Source organism: Corapipo altera, unplaced genomic scaffold, assembly GCF_003945725.1.
Source record: "Corapipo altera isolate COAL_440 unplaced genomic scaffold, ASM394572v1 61022, whole genome shotgun sequence".
Classification (NCBI taxonomy): Eukaryota; Metazoa; Chordata; class Aves; order Passeriformes; family Pipridae; genus Corapipo; species Corapipo altera.
Genome location: NW_020885065.1, coordinates 1 through 20,435, shown reverse-complemented (window position 1 = coordinate 20,435; position 20,435 = coordinate 1). Strand labels below are relative to the sequence as shown.

Here is a 20,435-nt window from a genome sequence, read left to right as displayed (position 1 = left end):
GGTGGGTTTTCTTTACTCCACCTCCAAAATGTTGCCTTTGCTGGTGGTCACAGAGCAAAACCTGCTTAGAAGCAGCAGAGGGGTAAAAAACCACCCAGGAAAGGGTCACCTCACCTTTCAGTGCCTTTTAACTCCTGATTTTGGAGCCTCAGGAATAAGTAGGAGGCCCTGAGTGGTCACCAAAAGCACCTTTGTGTGCTCCAAACACCCAGATAAACAACTGCAAGGTGTTTACAAAAGTGTTTCCAACAATTATTTACAAAAGAAATGCAGCTTCAGTTCTGGCAGGAACAAACAATGCCTTGAAGTGCAGCCAAAACCCCAGATTTTATTGTGGAATGCTGATATATCAAAGAGCAGAAACACCCTGTGCCTCACCCTGACATTTATATTTTTGTTTTTTTCCTAAAAGAAGTTTGTATTTTAGGCCAAATGGCTGTAGCTGAAAAGAGAGTTTAGGATGAGGTGGGGAGGATGTGATTCCCAGGCAATACAAAGCATCTGGGGCATCAGAAAATACAAATATTCTAAATAGAATAACCATTTTAAAGTAAATATTAACCCAGGAAGAGCTGCATGTCCATCTTAATCTTGATTTATTACCTTTAGGGTGAAATAATTTTCATTACGTTCCCCTAAAACACATCATCAGGTCTCTGTGCAACGATGCAACCAATAAATATTTTGTATAAAAAATGTGGCATCTGCAAGAAAACTTTTCACTAAACAGGTTATTCTCCACTGATTGTGTTTACAAATGAATTTGAGATACGAGCAAATTAGAGCAGTTTGAAATTCACCGTTCCCCACTCAGCAACAAAGAAAACACCCAAACACAAATTAACCTGATGATGGGACAGAATTTTGAGTTGAACCTGGGTTTGTGTGCAACCTGGGTTTGGTCTCAGCTTTTTTAGCATCCACAGTTACTTTGGGGGCCTTTCAGAGGGTGGTTTTCGACAGGAATAGCTGACTATATATATCTTTCCACGCTCAGCTTTTCTTTCCCTTACTCTCCCTTACCCTTATCCTGTCTTTCCTTTCTCTCCCTTATGCATTTCCCCCCAGGGGTTATCCTATGATAGATGATAGAGATGACAACAGCCAAAATGCTGACATACCTGTTCAAACAAAATTGTTAAAATGAACCCTCCCTGTATGCGTTTAAAATAAACCCTACCTAGATATGTTTTCAAACACTGATTATTCAGTGTTGTTTCACTCCAATCCACCCCAAGGGAATTATTGGTAAGAACTTGGGTTACCCCCTCCCCCCCATTTTTCTGGGGTGGGTCGTAACAGTAACCCACAAGGACCATCAGTCCAACCCTCAGCCCTGCACAGGCCCAGCCCCAGAGTCACCCCCTGTGCCCCAGAGGATCATCCAAACCCTCCTGGAGCTCTGGCAGCCTTGGGGCTGTGCCCACTGCCCTTGGGAGCCTGGGCAGTGCCCAACCACCCTCTGGGGGAAGAACCTTTGTCTGGGATCCAACCTGAGCCTGCCCTGACCCAGCTCCAGCCATTCCCTGGCTGCTGTCCCTGGTCCCCCCAGAGCAGAGCTCAGTCCCTGCCCCTCCTCTGCCCCTGCCCAGGCAGTTGGAACTGCACTGAGGTCTCCCCTCAGTCTCCTCTGCTCCAGCTGAACACACCAAGTGCCCTCAGTGTCCTCACACAGTTTCCAATCAAGGCCCTTCCCCATCCTCGTGGCCTCCTTTGGACACTCTCTAATGGCTCAATCTCTTCCTTATATTGTGTCCCCCCAAACTGCCCCAATGTTGAGGTGAGGCCGCCCCAGGGCAGAGCAGAGCAGGACAATCCCCTCCCTGATGCCCCCAGGACACGTTGTCCCTCCTGGCTGCCAGGGCACTGCTGACTCAGGGACAACTGGCCATGGACCAGGACCCCCAGGGCCCTTCCTGCAGCTGCTCTCCAGCCTCTCATCCCCAGACTGTCCAAACATCCGGGGTTGCCCCATCCCAGGGGGACTTCACAAGACACTGAGGGGAGACCTCAGTGCAGTTCCAAGTGCCTGGGCAGGGGCAGAGGAGGGGCAGGGACTGAGCTCTGCTCTGGGGGGACCAGGGACAGCAGCCAGGGAATGGTTGGAGCTGGGTCAGGGCAGGCTCAGGTTGGATCCCAGGACAAAGTTCTTCCCTCAGAGGGTAGTTGGGCACTGCCCAGGCTCCCCAGGGCAGTGGGCACAGCCCCAAGGCTGCCAGAGCTCCAGGAGGGTTGGGATGATCCTCTTGGGGCTGGGCCTGTGCAGGGCTGAGGGTTGGACTGATGGTCCTTGGGGGTCCCTTCCAACTCCGAATATTCTGGGCTATGGTTGGTGATTCCCAGGCCTCTGATCTGTCCAGGTCTCCCTGCAGGGCCTCCCTGCCTTCCAGGGACTCAACAGCTCCTCCCAGTTTTGTATCAACCTTGCTCAGTGTCCCTTCCAGTCCCATGTCCCAGTCATTGCTGGAGATGTTGAAGAGCACAGGGCCCAAGGGGGAGCCCTGTGGGACCCCAGCAGTGACAGGTCCCAGTCTGGTGTCACCCCAGCCACTGTCCCCCTCTGTGCCCTGAGCCAGTTGCTCCCCCACCATGTGCTGTGTTTATCCAGCTGTGGGCTGGACAGTTTGTCCAGGAGGATCCTGGGAGAGCCAGGATCAAAAATCCAAACCCACTCTATCCACTGGCTCCCCTCTATCAACCACGTGGGTCACCTTGTCCAGGGACCCCCTCACATCCTCAGCAGAACAAAAAGCACAGGAAGCTGCAGATGCCCACAGCCACACACCGAGTGTAGATCCACAGCCAGCGTATGAGGTGTGTCCAGGGGCACAGGGGATGCACTGAGGGCAGGGAAGCCCAAGGAACATGCACTGGAATAGATAAATAACCCCATTGGTCACCTGGTTTTAAGGGATAAAAAGAGCAGCGAGTTTGAATGAAGTCTCTTTGATTGCCATCTCATCAGGGAGCTGACTCCATTCCTTTATCATGTAAAGACTCCAAGCAACAAGCCACAGATCCAATTTCTCCCCAATAAATGTATAAAAACATTTCAGTGCCTTGCTTGCTGCTTCCTTAATGTGTCAGTCATGCTGTGAGATAGTTTCAGGCCAAGCATGAGGGAATTTCAACTCAGCTTATTGCTAAAAATAGTCCCTTCAGCATCACCTTCCTGGAGCCTTGGTCCATCCCCAGCTCCAGGGAGGGGAAAGCCATCCAGATTGCAGCATTTTGCTATTTTAAAATCAGTTTTCATGCAGAATAAATGGATTTAATTGCAGACCTGCTGCTTGCAAGCAGCTGAAAAGGCCCCAGTTCCTTCTGCTGAGTGAAGGTGATGTGGGAAAAGAGCTCGGTCTTCATTCCCCTTGTGGGTGGCTGGGTTCACACAGGCTGCAGAGAGTCTATGCCACAAAATAACACATGAAATCAGCCCAAAAAAGCATTATTTATCCTCCTCACAACAATCCTGCTGCCTCCAAACCCTCACACCTTCCACACCTGAAGGATTTGAAACAGGACCTGGATCCACCTTCCAGCCCTAATCATTGGATAACACTTGGATATCACCAAGGGGTGAATTTCAGCCTTAAATATTAAACTCAGCTTTGTTTCTTCAAGGCTTTTTTTCCCCCTCACACCCCAAAATTGCACCAGCTGCCTTAGGAGGAGCCTCCCTGCTCTGCATCCCTGCAACAAATTGATCTGACACAAGGACAGACCTCACACAGCTGGAAAAACACAAAGGCTGTAGACGGAGCTTTAAAAACATTTGCTGGTTGAGGCAGGAGGGATAAGCCCAAAATGAGTCACCCAAGCAACCACTCCACCAGCTTTTCCCAGTACAAACCAGTACTGATTGACAGCACTGGTGGCCCAGAGCCTCTACTGGGGCTTTTGAATAATGAGAGCACTGAAGGTTTTATAAATCCATAGCCAAGAGACATCAAATCCTGATAAGCCTCTGGAAAAACACTCCAAACATATGTTGAGTTGTGTTGTCAGAGATTAAATCCCCAATAAGGAGGAAAATGGGTTCTAAAGAGAAAACTGCTGTTGAGTGTTGAATCACAGATTTAATCTGTATTAAATCTGTATTAAATCAGAGGTTGATCTGTGGGGAAGCACCAGGGTGAGTATTAATTGCCATTAATAACCAGCTGGATGAGAATCCAGCTATTAAGATTAATTAGAGCTGCAAGTCATCTATGTCAGCACTAATCAAACCTTGCTGGATAAAACACAGCCCCCGAGCTCAGCTCTGCATATGAGGTGCCTGACCTGGCAAAACCCTCTTTCCCAAAATTAAAGTAAGGACTGGAATTAATTCCAGACTCCCTGCTCAATCCTGAACTGGTGCTGGATGGAGTTGTCCAGCAGTTGTTTTCCTCTACAATGATATTTTGCCCTAAGTGGACTTTTTCCAGCTTGAATTCATCACACATGTAACTCTCCTGTTACAGCAAAACCAGCAGCCACAGGGGAAATCCCGAATTTAAGAAAAAAACACCCCAAATCCAATGACATGCAAAGCAAAGCGAGGCAGTTTTGGCCAAGGACACAGCAGCTCTCTGGCCCCAAACCCCAAAGGGACCTCAGTAACACAGCAAGATCCACCACCAGCGCTTCCTCTGAAGGCAAAATTGAGGTGGAAAACATAAAATGATGGCTGTGTGTGCTATAAATCCATCCCTAATCCTCCCCTGCCACCCTCCTCCGGCTGCTTCCACCCCCTCTCTTCCATCCTCACACATCCCAGGAGGCTTCCTGTGATTCCAAACCCATGGGAATAATTACAGTCTTTTCCATCTCCTGCCTTTATCCATCTGGACAGTTGGTGGATACAATTATCTCCTCAAGCCCTTCCTCAGGGAGGGAGAGGAGAAGGCAAAGCCTGGGCACTCCCGAGGTGGCATCCAGGTCCCCTTTGCCCCCACCCTGCCCTGCAAAGCCCCCCCAGCATTTCCTCTGCCACATTTTGCAACATCAGGACAAAAAGTTACACTCCAAATCCCCAGAGAAAGTTTATTTTACCTTTTTTTTCCTCCTCCGGAGCAGGAAATTTGTAGTTTAAAACATTTTTCTTCCAGCCATTCAAGCCACAAACTCCCAGACACAGTGGGGTTTCTTGGATCCCCTCTCCCCTCCAGGAACCTGGGACCTCCTTTGGGGGGCATTGGTGGGGCTGGGGGAGATTTGGGGGAGAGCTCAGGGGGATTTGGGAGGTTTGGAGGGTCTTGAAGAGAAGTTCTGGGGATTTGGGGAAATTTTACAGAGTCTAGGGGGCAACTTTGGGGGGATATGGAGGGGTTAGGGGAGATTTTGGGGGTTCTTGGTGAGAGTGGGGGCATTTGGGGACCCCCCTGGACACCTGGGACCTTTTTTCAGGCATATTGAGGGGACACAATTAGAGGGTTTGAGGGGGGTTGGGGAGAATTTGGGGGAGTCTTGGGAGGAATTGGACATTTGGTGGGGTTGATGAGATTTGGGGGATTTAAGGGAGATATTGGGGTATTTGGGAGGGTTTGGGGTGGTTGGTCCCCAGATACCTGGGACCCTTCTGAAGGGGATTTGGGGACCTCCCAGACACCTAAGATCCTTTTTTTTGGGGGGAGGGGGGGTATTCAGCGGGTTTGGGGGGATTTTGGGAGATTTCAGGGGTAACTGGGGGGACTTGGAGTGGTTTGGGGGGATTTGGGGACCCCTCAAGGCACCTGAGACCCTTTATGGGGGGAGAAATTTGGGGGGTACTAATATCAAAAACCCTAAAAGAAGCAAAGTGGGAGATGCAAACACCTCCAGGCACCTCCGTTCCCACCTCAGCGCCGGGATTTCCAAGGACAACGTGTGGGCGCCGCTTCCCTTTGGAAAACAGCCCGAGCAGCGTCTCTTTAAGGAGCAAAACACATCAAAGCCCAACCCTGGGGGAAATAGCAGCTTGTCTGACAACCCCTGGCGCTGCTCAAACCTGGCAGCGCCTCAAACGCCCTCAGGAAAAGCTTTTAAGGAGGGAATCCCACGATTTAGTTACTCGAGTCAACTATTTATAACTGGTGGGGTTTGGCACGCCCAAAGGAAAAACACAGGCTCGCAAAAGGAAGTAGTTTTCCATGGGAATTGGGGGCCGGCACGCTCCGGGCAGCGTGTCGGCCAGCAGTGAGTAAACCCTGCCCAAAAAACACTTCTACTCATCCAAAGGAAAGAAATCAGGCTGTGAACCGGCTGGATTTCTGGGAACTGAGCTGCAAAGTGCTCAGGGGAGAGGCACGCAGAGCAGATATTTGCACGGATGCTGAAATTATCCCTACATTTCCGATTTAAATTATCCCTGAATGATCTCTAAATTATTTCTAAATGTCTGATTTAAATGATCCCTAAATGCACAAATTATCTCTAAATTTCCATGACAGCAAGGCCGGGAGATTCCACATCCCCCCAAGAGCTTCGTGCTGGTATCCCTCCACCTCTGTGACATCCCATCAAAGTGCTCAGGGAGGAGCATGGAGCAAGATATTCGCAGGGATCCTGGATGCCAAAATTACCTCTAAATTTCCCATTTAAATTACCCCTAAATGCACAAATTATCGCTAAATTTCCCTTGCAGCAAGGCCTGGAGATTCCACATCCCCCCACCAGCTTTGTGCTGTTGCCTCTCCACCTTCCTGACAACCCATCAAAGTGGTCAGGGAAGAGCATGGAGCAAGATATTTGCAAGGGAGCCTGAATGCCAAATTTATCCCTAAATGCCCAAATTATCCCTAAATTTCCCTCACAGAAGACTGGGAGACTCCCCATGAGCTTTATCCTGTTTAACCTCCACCTCTCAACATCACACCACGGATTCAAGGTGAGGCACATCAAAGTGCTGAGGGAAGACCTGCATCGAGTAGATATTTGCACAGAACCTGGATGCCAAGATTATACCTACATTTCCCATTTAAATTATCCCTAAATTTCCCTCACAGCAAGGCCTGGGGACTCTAAATCTCCCCATCATCCTCCACCTCTGCAAGGTCACACCAACGCTAGGTGAGGCTCATCCCCTTAACGAGCTGTTAATTACTTGGAAACGCGTCATCCTGGAGCAAACAACGCCCAAAAAAACCCAAGAGGAGAGGGGAAAAAAAAAAAAAGAGAGAGGCAACCCCGGCAAGATGGATTTGGATTTAAATCGCTCCGAGCAATCATCCAATTTAGGCCAGCTCATTTCATTTGCGCCGAGCCTCCAGCGCGGGGCTGTTTGCTCTCGGGATCATCTCCACGGAATCTTCATTTTGAGCGCTTTTGGCAGCTGCTGCCAGCTCGGAATGAGCCCATCATTGAATTAAATAAAAGGCCAACACTTGCAAATGCACAGGATCTCGTCGTAAGAAGGAGTGTTGACGAGCAGAGGCGCGGGGTGGGTCTGTGAGCTGTGAGTCAACTCCCAAGGGGCCAAGGGGATTGAGTCCATCATCAGCAGATTTGCAGATGACACCAAGATGGGGGGGAGTGTGGATCAGCTGGAAGGCAGGAGGGCTCTGCAGAGGGACCTGGGCAGGTTGGAGAGTTGGGCTGATTCCAACGGGATGAGGTTCAACCAGGCCAAGGGTCGGGTCCTGCACTTTGGCCACAACAACCCCTGGAGACAGAGTGGCTGGAGAGCAGCCAGAGAGGGACCTGGGAGTGTGGATGGACAGGAAGCTGAACAGGAGCCAGAGTGTGCCCAGGTGGCCAAGAAGGCCAATGGATCCTGGCCTGGCTCAGGAACAGTGTGGCCAACAGGTCCAAGGAAGTGATTCTTGCCCCTGGACTCAGCACTGGTGAGGCCACCCCTGGAGTGCTGTGTCCAGTTCTGGGCCCTCAGCTCAGGAAGGACATTGAGGGGCTGGAGCAGGTGCAGAGAAGAGCAACAAGGCTGGGGAAGGGACTGGAGCACAAGTGCTGTGAGGAGAGGCTGAGGGAGCTGGGGCTGTTCAGCCTGGAGAAGAGGAGGCTCAGGGGAGACCTCCTCACTCTCTGCAACTCCCTGACAGGAGGGGGGAGCCAGCTGGGGGTTGGTCTCTTTTCCCAGGCAACCATCAGCAAGACAAGAGGGCTCGGGCTTCAGCTGTGCCAGGGCAGGTTTAGGTTGGAGATTAGGAAGAATTTCTTTGCAGAGAGGGTGCTCAGCCATTGGAATGGGCTGCCCAGGGAAGGGGTGGATTCTCCATCCCTGGAGGTTTTTAAGCTGAGCCTGGATGTGGCATCAGTGCCATGGGCTGGGAACCACAGCGGGGTTGGATCAAGGGTTGGACTTGATGATCTCAGAGGTCCCTTCCAACCCAGCTGATTCTGTGATTCTGTGATTCTATGAAAACCAAACCCGAGAGGTCTGTCCTTCCAGCAGCACTGAAAACAAGATTTTCCAAGATGAAATAACCTCTCCAGAAAATGCCATCGTTAAGTTCTCTGCTCATGACAAGTAGCTGGAATGAGATGGTCTTCAAGGTCTCTTCCAACCCAAACCATCCTGTAATTCCATGATTAGAGTCTGAGCTTGCACCACATCCCCCTTCTGCACCCATTGTTGGAGATGATATAACTTTCCTAATAACTGTTCTAATTATTGTTTTAATTAATACTAAGCACTCTGATTTTCCAACATTCAGCCAGCTTTGTCATCAGCTACTGTTGTGGGAACACAGTTTGGGAAAATTACTTAATTTGGGGAAATTAAGTTTGGCAAAACCAACCTTGATGTGCTTCAGTGAGCAAAGCCTGGGGAGACATAAACTATCTTATATATTATAAATATATATTTGTAGCCTAGCCATGAGATGAGATTATAAATATATATATATTGCTAAAATTGGACACAAGGAATGCAGGATTTATGGACCACGAGGACTTTTTGAGATAAAGAAGAAACCAAGACAATTCAGAATTGTACTGAAACCCTCCCTATCTGGGAAGAGACCAAAAAACATGAGATTTCTTTTGAATTATACAAAAAAAGAAGAGATTTTCCTCTTCTCTTCAGCCCTGGTGCTGTGGCCCCAGCACGGAGGTGGTGGCTGGTGATGCTTTGAGCTTTACAAAAGGACCTGCTGCCTCCCCATCAAAAGAGGGGAAAAAACCACATGAAAAGCTTCTCCAAAGCAGGAATTCAAGAGCTGCTCCCACCTCCCATGAGAGCAGCTGAACCTTTGAGCTCCTGCATCTCCCAGCTCTGCTTGAAAGGCTCCTTCCAGGAACAGGTTTTATTTCCCCTCCCACCCATCTGCAAGTTTTTGTACTCATTGAGATGATCAAAGCCAGCAGGAGATCCAGAGATGTTCCCAGCTTGTGAGAGGGGAAGGGTTTGCAGGAATGTTTTTCCTTTATAGAGAAGCTGGATTAGAGGCCAGTAAAAAAAAAAAAAGTAATAAAATAATAATAGGAACAAAATATTAAGAATAATAACAAGAATAAAATAATAGGAACAAAAATAATAATATAACAAAATAGAAATAATAATATAACAAAATAGAAATAATAATAAAAGAAAAAATGAAAAATAAAAAGAGTAGCGAGAATAATAGGAATAAAAAGAATAACAAGAATAATAGGGAAAAAATTCAAAAAGGAAATAAAGTCGAAAATACTGTAGTAGAAAATAAAATAGAAAACAAAATGAAAAAAGAATATTAAAATAAAAAGAATAAAAATAATAATAATTAGTAGCAGTTATTTTTATTATTATAATTGTTATTAATGGTGGTTATTGTTATTACTACTATTATTATTATTATTATTTCTTGTTCTTTCCTTCATCCAACCAATGCTTTCCTACAAGAAGGGTGGATAATTTGCCAAACAAACACCATTTTAACCAAATTTCTTCCTTCAGGTGTCTCCACTCCCCCAGGGTAAGGTCAGCCTTACCTTGTACCCAACTTGGGATCACTGGGGTTAAGCTCAGCTTAATCGTGTGCTAAACACAACAAAAGGCTTCTGAAATGTCCCAAATACATCAAGCCAGGCTTTTGGAGGTTCCTGGGTCAGGCTTTTGGAGGTCCCTGGGTCAGGCTTTTGGAGGTCCCTGGGTCAGGCTTTTGGAGGTTGCTGGGTCAGGCTTTTGGAGGTCCCTGAGTCAGGCTTTTGGAGGTCCCTGAGTCAGGCTTTTGGAGGTCCCTGGGTCAGGCTTTTGGAGGTTGCTGGGTCAGGCTTTTCTGGAGGTTCCTGCAGGACCCTGCCCCAAGGGCCCTCAACCCTTTCCATCCCAAATCTGTGTCCATGGACATCCTGCTCTTCTTGGCCCAAATTTTCTCCTCTGAAAGCTTTTCCCCCCAGTTCCCAGCACAAACCAGTCAATAACTGGGACAGGCAGCAGGGAGAACGTGGCTCATGTGGCTCCAAACACCAGGAAGAAGCAGCTTTGGAGCATCAGGAGCAAAATTGTCCCCCCAGGCACCAAGAACTTCCTCATACCTTTAATTAGTCAGCACTGAACGCTGCAAACCTTCTTTAATTAATTCATTTACTGCTCCAGGCCCTTCTGCCTTCTGAGCATCACCTCAATTTCCTCCTGTCTTCCAAGAACTGACTTTGAGAAGGAAAAAAATCAGAGAGAAAACCCCCACAATTTAATTTCCAGCAACAAGAGTCCACTTTTGAGACAAGGATCTGCCCTGAGGTGGCTCCTCACCTTTTCATATCCCCAGTTCAAGCTCTAATTCCTCTCTCCCCATCAGCTCCTTTCAGGAATTATTTCTCTTTCCCTCTTTTATTGACTTTGGAGCTGTAGCACCAGAATTTTCATGCTCAAACTAATTTCTCAGCCCTTGTTCAATTTGTCCAACACATCCCTTGCTCTGCTCACAAAACCTCCCCCAGATTGCCCTTATTTATGGCCAACGGCCCAAATTGCCTTTGGGGAGGGGAGAAAAGAGGGAACAACCACAGATAAAATAGATTAACCACTGGTTTTGGGAGCAAGCTGAGGTTTAGCTCAGCTAAAACACCTCAGGCCAAGTTTCCTCAAGATTTATCCACTTGAGGCTCAGCTGGAGAAGGACTTTCCAACAAGTGCCTTTTGCTCCTCTTCAAATTCCTCACACGGTTGCATCTCCAGCCCCTTTATCTTTGCATTTAGAGGCTTTTTAACACAAAACTTTGGTTTTCCTAGAGCCCCAGCAGCTCTTTTGAGGCTGTTCAGCCTTAATTTCAGGACAGCACCTTCCCCACACCCACCCCCTACTTCCTCCAAACCAAGGACAGACACAGCAAACATCCTTTTCCTAAATAAATTATCATAACTCCCCCACTTTATGTCCTGGAATATTGTTTCTCCCCAGCTTTAGTATCTCCACCATGAAATAACAATGAGAAATCCCAGAGCAAACGAGTTGGAGCCAAAAAAAACCCCAAAACCAACCAAAAAAAAACCAACCAAACAAAAAAACCGCGAGAAAGGGATTTCTTTGCAGTTATTTTTGGGGTAGAACAAACCAGGCAATTAAACCACACACACAAAGGAAAAGCCATTAAAGCAGTAGCACATTGCATACAAAAAGGCACAAGAAAGGATTGTATTTCTCAGATAAAAGCATTTCTTGCTGCTTTTATTTGTATAGCTCAGGCTCCCTGAGGTCCCCCGGGTCAGAGGGCTCCACTTTTGTATGGAAAGAGGTTTTGGTGAGCAAACATCTTTCTCTCTTGAGTCCTCTGGTAAAACCAGTCTGAATTTCACTTAACACCACATCCTTGCAAAGAGGATGAATTAAGGACGTCCTGGGAATTGAGAACAGCTTAATGAGCTGTCGAGGACCCAGCTTGTTAATTCATCGACAGCGAAGGAGAGGGAGCAAAGTGGATTTTAGCAGGGAGAGGATCATTTGTAACCACAAACACCACAAAGATCAAATCAGTGCTGTCTTTTTGTGTGACAGGCAATAACTGGAGCTGCAAGAGGTGTTTGCAAACCAAATTTCTCTGCAATCATCATCTGGATCGAGTTTCCTGGCCCCAGGCAGGAAGGATTGCTGGATTATTGTAATTATTGGTATTGCTGGAGAGTCAGGGCTACAGGAGCAGCTGAGGGAGCTGGGAAGGGGCTGGAGCAGCAGGAGCAGCTGAGGGAGCTGGGGGGGCTCAGCCTGGAGAAAAGGAGGCTCAGGGGGGACCTTCTGGCTCTGCAACCCCCTGACAGGAGGGGGGAGCCAGGGGGGGTCAGGCTCTGCTGCCAGGGAACAAGGGACAGGAGGAGAGGGAACGGCCTCCAGCTGGGCCAGGGGAGGCTCAGGTTGGATATTGGGGAAATTCCTTCCTGGAAAGGGCTGTCCAGCCCTGGCCCCATGGTGGAGTCCCCATCCCTGAGGGAATTTAACATCCCTGTGGATGTGGCACTTGGGGACATGGGTCACTGGTGCCTCGGCAGTGAATTCAGTGACCTTGGAGGGCTTTTCCAACCCAAAGGAGACTGTGGATCTATCCCATGAGCCAAGGACTCAGTGTCCCAACCTCCCCTGAGAGAGGAGGTGGCTCTGTGGGATGGAATTTCTTCCTGGAAAGGGTGTTCAGGCTTTGGAAGGGGCTGCTCAGGGAGGTTTGGAGTCCCCACCCCTGGAGGTGTCCAAGGAAGGCCTGGCTGTGGCACTCAGTGCTCTGGGCTGGGGGACAAGGTGGGGATGGGGCACAGGTTGGACTGGGTGACCTTGGGGGGCTTTTCCAACCTCAAGGGTTCCCTGATTCTGTGTTAAGGAAACTTTCCAGCCACGCTGGTACATTCACCCAGTTTCCAAGAGTCACCAGAGCCAAATTCCTGCTGAACCTCAAAACTCACAGTGAACAGCTTTGAGCCACAAAACTCTCTGTATAATAGAGATAAATATAATATATAGAGAACTACTGAACTATTTTCATGAATTCTTCCCAAGTGCTTGCTCTCAGGTGACCCCCTTGTGCCCCCCAGCTCCAGGGCACTGGGGGAGGTGCCACTTCCAGTCAGGATAAAAGAGCCTTTTCCTCCCCAGCTTCCCTGGCCCCACACAAAGTCAGCCTCTGCCTGAGCCCTTCATCCTTGAACATGATCCAAAGGCAGGTTTCCTGCTAAAACACAGCATTTGGGGCTGGCAATGGGCTGCTCCATGAAATTCCCAACCCAGGAACAACCCTTGGGAGTCAGGATGAGTGAGCAGAGAGCTCAGTTAGAGTTGGAAAGTCCAATGGGATCCAGTTCAAAGAGGAGCCCTAAAGGGGCTCCAGGAGAGCTGGAGAGGGACTTGGGACAAGGGGTGGAGGGACAGGACAAGGAGGAATGGCTTCCCACTGCCAGAGAGCAGAGATGGGATATTGAGAGGGAATTGTTGGTTGTGAGGGTGAGGAACGGCTGGGATGGAATTGTCAGAGAAGCTGTGGCTGCCCCTGGATCCCTGGGAGTGTCCAAGGCCAGGTTGGATGGGGCTTGGAGCAACCTGGAATAGTGGAAACTGTCCCTGCCCATGGCAGGGGGTGGCACTGAATGGACTTTAAGGTTCCTTCCAACCCAAACCATTCCATGCCTGGCAGTTTTCCCAGCTCCAAGAGCATGAGGGTGCTCCAACAGGGGCGCAATATTTTAGGGAACCTCCTTGGAGAAGCTCAAAGCCATTGAGACCAGGAGCTGAGCAATCTCTGAGCAGCCCAGCTTTGAGGCCTCCAGAGCCTTTCCCACCCAAATGGTTTCCAATCTGCACAAACAAATGCTGGGAGCTCCTTCTCTGGAGCTGGACATGAACAGGCACATCATCCTTCAGCCCATTCAGTCCTTCAAGGCTCCTGTTTTCCATGGAAAAGGTGTCACATCCTTCTGCAGCAGCGAGTGCTGAGTTTGAGGTTGGTCTCTGCACAGACCTTACCAGGGTAAAGACTCAACACTTTGCACCCCAAATCAAACCCCTTCAGACCCCAAAACTGCTGCACTTCCAATTCCAAAGTTCAGAGCACCCACCTGGAGTGGGAGAAAAGGCACTTGAACTTCCACAAAAGCTTCTGAAGAGCACAGAGGCAAGTTCCCCACCCACACAGCCCAAACATGTGCTTAGGCTGGGCATGCCAAGCCTAAAATAATAGTTTAAGCCCATGTTTGAGCCTTCTTCCAGCAGACATGGGGAGTAATGACAGCAAATGACAGGATGGAGAGGAATGAGCCCTGCAATGAACCCCAGAAGACACATTTTAGGGAGGTGGGAATCAAAATTGAAAAAAGAATTTCAGCAGGAAACACTTCAGCAAGCCAAAGGTTGCTGGGGAGAACCTGCCTTTAAATTAAGGAGCAACAAAAAACAAACACAGGCTGGATTAAATCAGCAAATTAGCACCTACAGCCAGGGGCTAAATCAAACCCAGCACTAGAATTTTGGGATGTTCCTTCAGGAGCCCTTCCTGGAGCAGCATTTTCCCTCCACTGCTTATCTTGGCATCACTTGGTGCTCAGCAGCAAACAAACCCTTGTGTTTTGGGTTGTTAGTGTGGGTTTGGGGTGTTCTGGGTTTTGTTTTGTGTAACCCCAGTTATTTTCTCCTTTCACCACAGTCAACTTTGGAGTCACAGCAGCATCAGTGGGTTGACTTAATTACAAGGCAGGATTTAAAAACCCCATCTCAAACCACTTCAGGATTAGACCCCTGAAGTGCTAAAATCCTTAAGGTCCCCCAGGATTTTCTTCCCAAACCACATCTCCCCAAATTCACAACTCCCTTCTGCCCATTCCTCCATCACCACATGGAATCCTGGGATGGTTTGGGAAGCTCCAAAATCCCACACCAGGACACAGCAAACACACAACATCCCTTTATTCACCATTTTAAGGGTCACATTGCTGAGTGGTCCCCTCAACACAGCCCTTGCTGGGGCAGGAGGTGACTTCCAGAGCACACCATCAACCAGAACATCCTCAAAAACCTCATTTCTAAGGAAACAATTGGACACAATCCTTGTGCAAGGCCAGGAAATCTAAAAAAAAACTGCCCTAAAGGGCTTTGTAAAGGTTTAATCCCTCTGCAGTGCTGCCCTAAAGAGAGAATTGTGGAATATCCTCAGTTGGAAGGGACCCACAAGGATCATCCAGTCCAACTCCTGGCCCCAAGAATCCCATCAGGATTTTGTACAGTGCACCCAGAGAAATAAATCCCACCTCATACTGCTCCAAACAAGGAGCACCCACATCCTTTTTGCTAAAAAAAAAAAAAAAAAGCCAAAATAATCCTATATTTAGTAAAGACACCAGTTCAGAGCTGCCCAACCCCCACCCACCCGGCTTGGGAGGCTCCAAACCCCAAGGACCTTCAGCCAAAGTGCCCTGGGAAGAGGAGGAGGAGGGGGAGGGGGAGGAGGAGACTCATTAATTAACAAAGCACCCCAACCTGGGAACCACCAACCAGCTGCCAAAGGGAGCCCCAAAGCAGAGCTCAGCTGGGCTTAGCTTAAAGCCAGTGACAGCCTGGAGGAAAATGGGGGGTCTGGAGAGGTGTGAGGTGAACATGTATTTGTGCAACCCCTGGTGCAGGAGGCAGCTGGTTTGGGGGATGTTGGATGATGATTCCCAAATTAATCCTGAGGAGCAGCTTGGCAAAGCCAGGGATTTCCAAGGATCCAGCTCCTCACTGACTGTGCTCAGGGGCACAAGGACAAGCTGCTTCCCTGCTCTGCTGGAGGGATGAACCAGGCAGATGTTCCCTTCTGAGTCCAGCTCTTTTAGGAGAAGACACTTACTGGGAACAAGCTGTTTTCTCCACTGGTGCCATATCCCAAATTTAAAGCAGAGCTTGACCCACCTGCTCTTATTTTCCTGAGCAAAAAGCCAGGAAAACACTTCTTGCAAGGGCTGTTTGGGGTTTAGGACCTGCAGCCACAATCTGGGGAGGTGGCAAAGCTTGAACCTGTTCCTGGTGCTGCTCAGAACTGATTTTATGCAGCAGGGAAATGGGATCCAACCCCTTGGCCAGGGTAGATGGAGGAACCAAACCCTCAGAAGCTGGAAAATCACCATCTCTGATGGTTCCCTGAAGGATAAGCCCAGTTTTTCCTCCCAGACAACCAGGCTTTGTATGTGTTTGATGTTCCACCAGCCCAGGGGACTGTGCTGGGAAACTCCAGTGGAAGAGGTTCCTGTCCTTGTAGAAAACACAACAGGAAAAGGCAAGGTTTGCTTCAGCTCTGGTTACAAAACCTGTCTGGAAGGGCTGAGGACACACATGAAGGAAAGGAAGGAGGGGGAATGTTGGAAGAGCCCAGTGAATTCACACCCAGAACAACCCTGGCACCTTCACAGAGACCCACAAGCGTTAATGAGCTGTCAAAATCCTGCAATAATCTGGTTTTGCTGAGCAATAAATTTGTCTTAGTATTGATTGATTGATTTCCTTTTCATGCAACCTCTTTCAAAACAACAAAATGTGAAATCCCCCCCCAGATTCCAACACCTCACAACCTGAAGATACCACTACAAACATTTTCCTTCCAGAGCCTTCTCTGATCCAGACTAAATTCCAGCTGATCCAAACATCAGCCCCAGTTCTAACTGATCCAGACATCAGCCTGAATTCCACTTGATTTGGATATCAGCCCCAATTCCAATGGATCCAGACATCAGTCCCAATTCCTACTAATCCAGACATCAGCCTGAATTCCAACTCCCTGCACAGCAGCAGCCAAGGAAAAAAGAGCTGGTTCTTTCCTCTAGGAGCTGAAAAGGCTTTGTCTCCCTTTTCCCAGTGGGAGAACTGAGGCAGGAGGCAGGAATGTGCTTCCTCAACCCTGCCTTGATCCTTGGGATGATCCTGCCAGCCTGGAGAAATTCAGGGATGGAGGGAGTGGGGAAGGATTCACTGGGAATAGCTGGGAATCTTCCCCCCTCCTCCGCCCCCAACCAGGGCGTCCTTGCCTTTGGGGTTCACCCTTTGCCAAATTTATGGCAATTCCCCAAAATAACGTGTCGGGGGCTCGGGGGGAAGGTGGGAAATGCAATTCCCGGCGAGCCTTTCCCAGCTCTCCCATTGCTCCTCCCGCATTTTTAAGCAATGCTGCCATCGAGTGGTCCGGGAGCATCGGGAAGAGCGCTCGGCCCCTTGCCTGGACCCCTCCGTGGTCACCCCCCAGCCCCTGAAACGGCTGGAAACGCAGAGCTTGGATATATTCCCGGTTGGAATGTGCCTCCTTCATCCATCCCCGTGTTGAAACGCTCAGTCTCCCTTCAACAAGCGACACGATGTTGGGGATTAAAGGTTTTCAGCCCCTCAGCTCCCTCCGGTGCCGGATCCCCCCATCCTCCCCACGCTCAGCTCTGCAATTCCAACCCCAGTTCCTCCCTCCCAGTTTCCAGGGAGCCGCGGCTTTACCTGGGAGCGGTTCCTCTTGCAGCAGCTCGGGAGGGAAGGCGTGATTTAGGAGCATCCTGAGCAGACCGGAGGGACAAGCTCAGCTTTGCTCGGCTCGATGTTCCTCCTCATTGCATTAGCGGATCCCGAGGGAGAGGCGCCTTCCCTGGCAGCAGCAACACGGAGTGTTGTGGTTTTGCCCACAATAAAAACCCAAGTAAATAAAAACCCCTGGAGGAGCACGTCAAAACCCCCCGTTTGGTGGATTTGAACCAGGCCTGTGGGAAGCTGCAAAGCCCTGTTTGCACCCTAATGAGATTCCAAATTCATGGCAAAACCGAGGTTTTAGTGGAGAAGGTTTCACCAGCCCTCTAATTGCTGTTTGCTTTGTGAGAGAAGGGGCACTAAAATGGAATGTCCTCTTTGCAGTGGAAGGAAACAGGTTGTGCTGGAGCGGGAAGAGCTTTTCCTTCTTTGGGAATTCAGTTATTTGTTTTGTTCACTGGGGTTGCAAAACACTCATGCACCACAATTGCTTGGAGAGATCCCATGGATGTTATATTGGAAGGCTTTATAATATATAAATATGATATATTATATACAATATATAAATATATAATATAAAAATATAACATATAAAATATATAAGCTTTACTATTATCAGGATTTTTCCCGATGACTTTTGAGAGTGTATTTGGCCCAGACCCCCATCATAAAATAAAATATAAAATATAAAATAAAATAATATAAAATATGTAAGCTTTGCTATCCTCAGGATGTTTAAATTCCCAGTGACTTTTGAGAGCGTTTTGGCCCAGACCTCCCTGAGTCCCCCAAAAAGGACACAAAGCACAGGAAGCTTTGGAGGGCAAAGTGGTTGGACGGGGATGAGGAGGAATGAAAACGGGGGGCGAGGGGGTCGGGGAAGCTGGAATAGCCCCTTCTAGGGGGAAGGCGGGAGTGGAGAGGGGAGAAGAGCTCCCCCGGGCAGGGTGGAGGGGACCAGGGGAGGGGACCAGGGGCTGGGGAGTGCCCTTCCCGTGCCGACTCTGCCCACCCGTCTCTGGCACCGCCCGCCCCGATTATAAAAGGCCCGGTAGTGCCTTGACAGCCGCAGTCGATTCGCGGCACCGGCTGCGACCCGAGGCTGCTCCGCTCCTGAATCCCGATCCAGGGGCGAACCGCATCCTGAACCGGCGGGAATCCATGTCCTGAACTGGCTGCATCCCGATCCAGCGGGGGACCCTCATCCAGAACTGGCTGCATCCCGATCGACGGAGGGGATCCGCATCCTGAACCGGCCGCACCCCGAACCGACTGAATCCCGATCCAGGGAGGATCCGCGTTCCGAACCGGCTGCATCCCGAAACGAGGAGGATCCGTGTTCTGCACCGGCTGCATCCCGAAACGAGGAGGATCCGTGTTCTGCACCGGCTGCATCCCGAAACGAGGGGAACCCGCATCCTGCGCCGGTCCCGAGCCAGGAGGCACCTGCATCCCGCATCCTGCTCCGGTCCTGAACCGGGGGCACCCGAATCCTGAACCGACTGCATCCCGCACCGAGGGGAACCCCCATCCTGCTCCAGCCCGGAGCCGGAAGGTACCTGCATCCTGGTCTGGTCCTGAACGGGCAGGACCCGCCCCGTGCTCTGGTCCCGAACCGGGAGGGACTCGCACCCAGAACCGGCAGGGACTCCCGCCTTGCTCCGGTGGGAAGGACCCGGGTCCCTGAATGCCCTGAATCGGGAGGAATCTGCACCCTGGTGAAGCTGCAGTCGAGCCCGGGGGGACCCGCACCCCAAACCAGCTGTGGCCAAATTAGGAGGGACCCACACCCCAAACCAGCTGTGCCCGAATTAGGAGGGACCTGCACCCCAGTCCAGCTGTGCACCCCAGTCCAGCTGTGCACCCCAGTCCAGCTGTGCCTGAGCTGGGAGGGACCCACACCCTAAACCAGTGAAGCCCTGGCATGGCTGGACACCCTGTTCTAGCTGCACCTGGAGACAGGAGGGTGCACCCCAAAGGGGCTGTACCCTGAACCAGAAGGGACCTGTGCCCTGGACCAGCCTTGCACCCCAAAACAGCTGCCCCTGGACTGGGAGGTGCCTGTCCTGGACCAGCCCTGCACCCCAAACTGGCTGCACCTTGAACCAGGAGGGACCTGCACTCCAAACCAGGTGTCTGCCCCAAACTTGTTGGCCCCTGATCCTGCTGTGCCCTGAACCAGGAGGGACCTACACCCCAAAGAATCTGTGCACTCTAAGCTGGAAGGGACCTGCACCCCAAAACATCTGTGTGCCCTAAACCAGGAGGAACCTGCACCCCAATCCTACTGTACCCTAAACCAGGACGGACTTGAACCCCGAAGCATCCCTGTGCCCTAAACCAGGAGGGATCTGCACCCTAAACCATCTGCGTGCCCTGATCTTGCTGTGCCCTAAACTGGGAGGGACCTGCACCCCAAAGCATCCCTGCACTCTAAGCTGGAAGGGATCTGCACCCCAATCCTGCTGTGCCCTAAAGCAGGAGGGATCTGCAGCCCACCCCATCCGTGTGCTGGGTCTGGCTCTGTGGGGACACGATGGATGATGCTCTGCCTGTGGAAGCGGAGCTGGAGCAGCAGTGGTTGTCCAACAGCTCCCTGAATGAGTCCCTGTCCAACCAGTTTGTGCAGCCCCCGTGGCAGGTGGCCCTGTGGGCCGTGGCCTACGCCCTGATCGTGGTGGTGGCGGTGGTGGGGAACGTGGTGGTGATGTGGATCATCCTGGCCCACAAGCGCATGAGGACGGTCACCAACTACTTCCTGGTGAACCTGGCGTTTGCCGAGGCCTCCATGGCTGCCTTCAACACCGTGGTGAACTTCACCTACGCCATCCACAACGAGTGGTACTATGGGCTCTTCTACTGCCGCTTCCACAACTTCTTCCCCATCGCTGCTGTCTTCGCCAGCATCTACTCCATGACGGCCATTGCCCTGGACAGGTGAGTGCTGAGGGTCACACCCTCCCCACAGGCCAGGTGTGGTTTGATGCTTAACAAGGCCAGGGGCCGGGTCCTGCCCCTTGGCCACAACAACCCCCGGCAGCCCCATGGGCTGGGCCAGAGTGGGGGGACAGAAAGGGACCTGGGGGGACTGAC

The 20,435-nt window shown here is 50.4% G+C and overlaps 1 protein-coding gene across 1 annotated transcript; it reads left to right on the top strand.

Annotated features, from left to right (window-relative positions):
* Window positions 1-19,200: 19,200 nt before the first annotated feature.
* LOC113959831 (substance-P receptor-like) lies at window positions 19,201-20,283 on the top strand. Its single transcript, XM_027669099.1, has one exon. The coding sequence runs from the start codon at window positions 19,879-19,881 to the stop codon at window positions 20,281-20,283; it is 405 nt and encodes a 134-aa protein (XP_027524900.1). The 5' UTR covers window positions 19,201-19,878.
* Window positions 20,284-20,435: the final 152 nt, after the last annotated feature.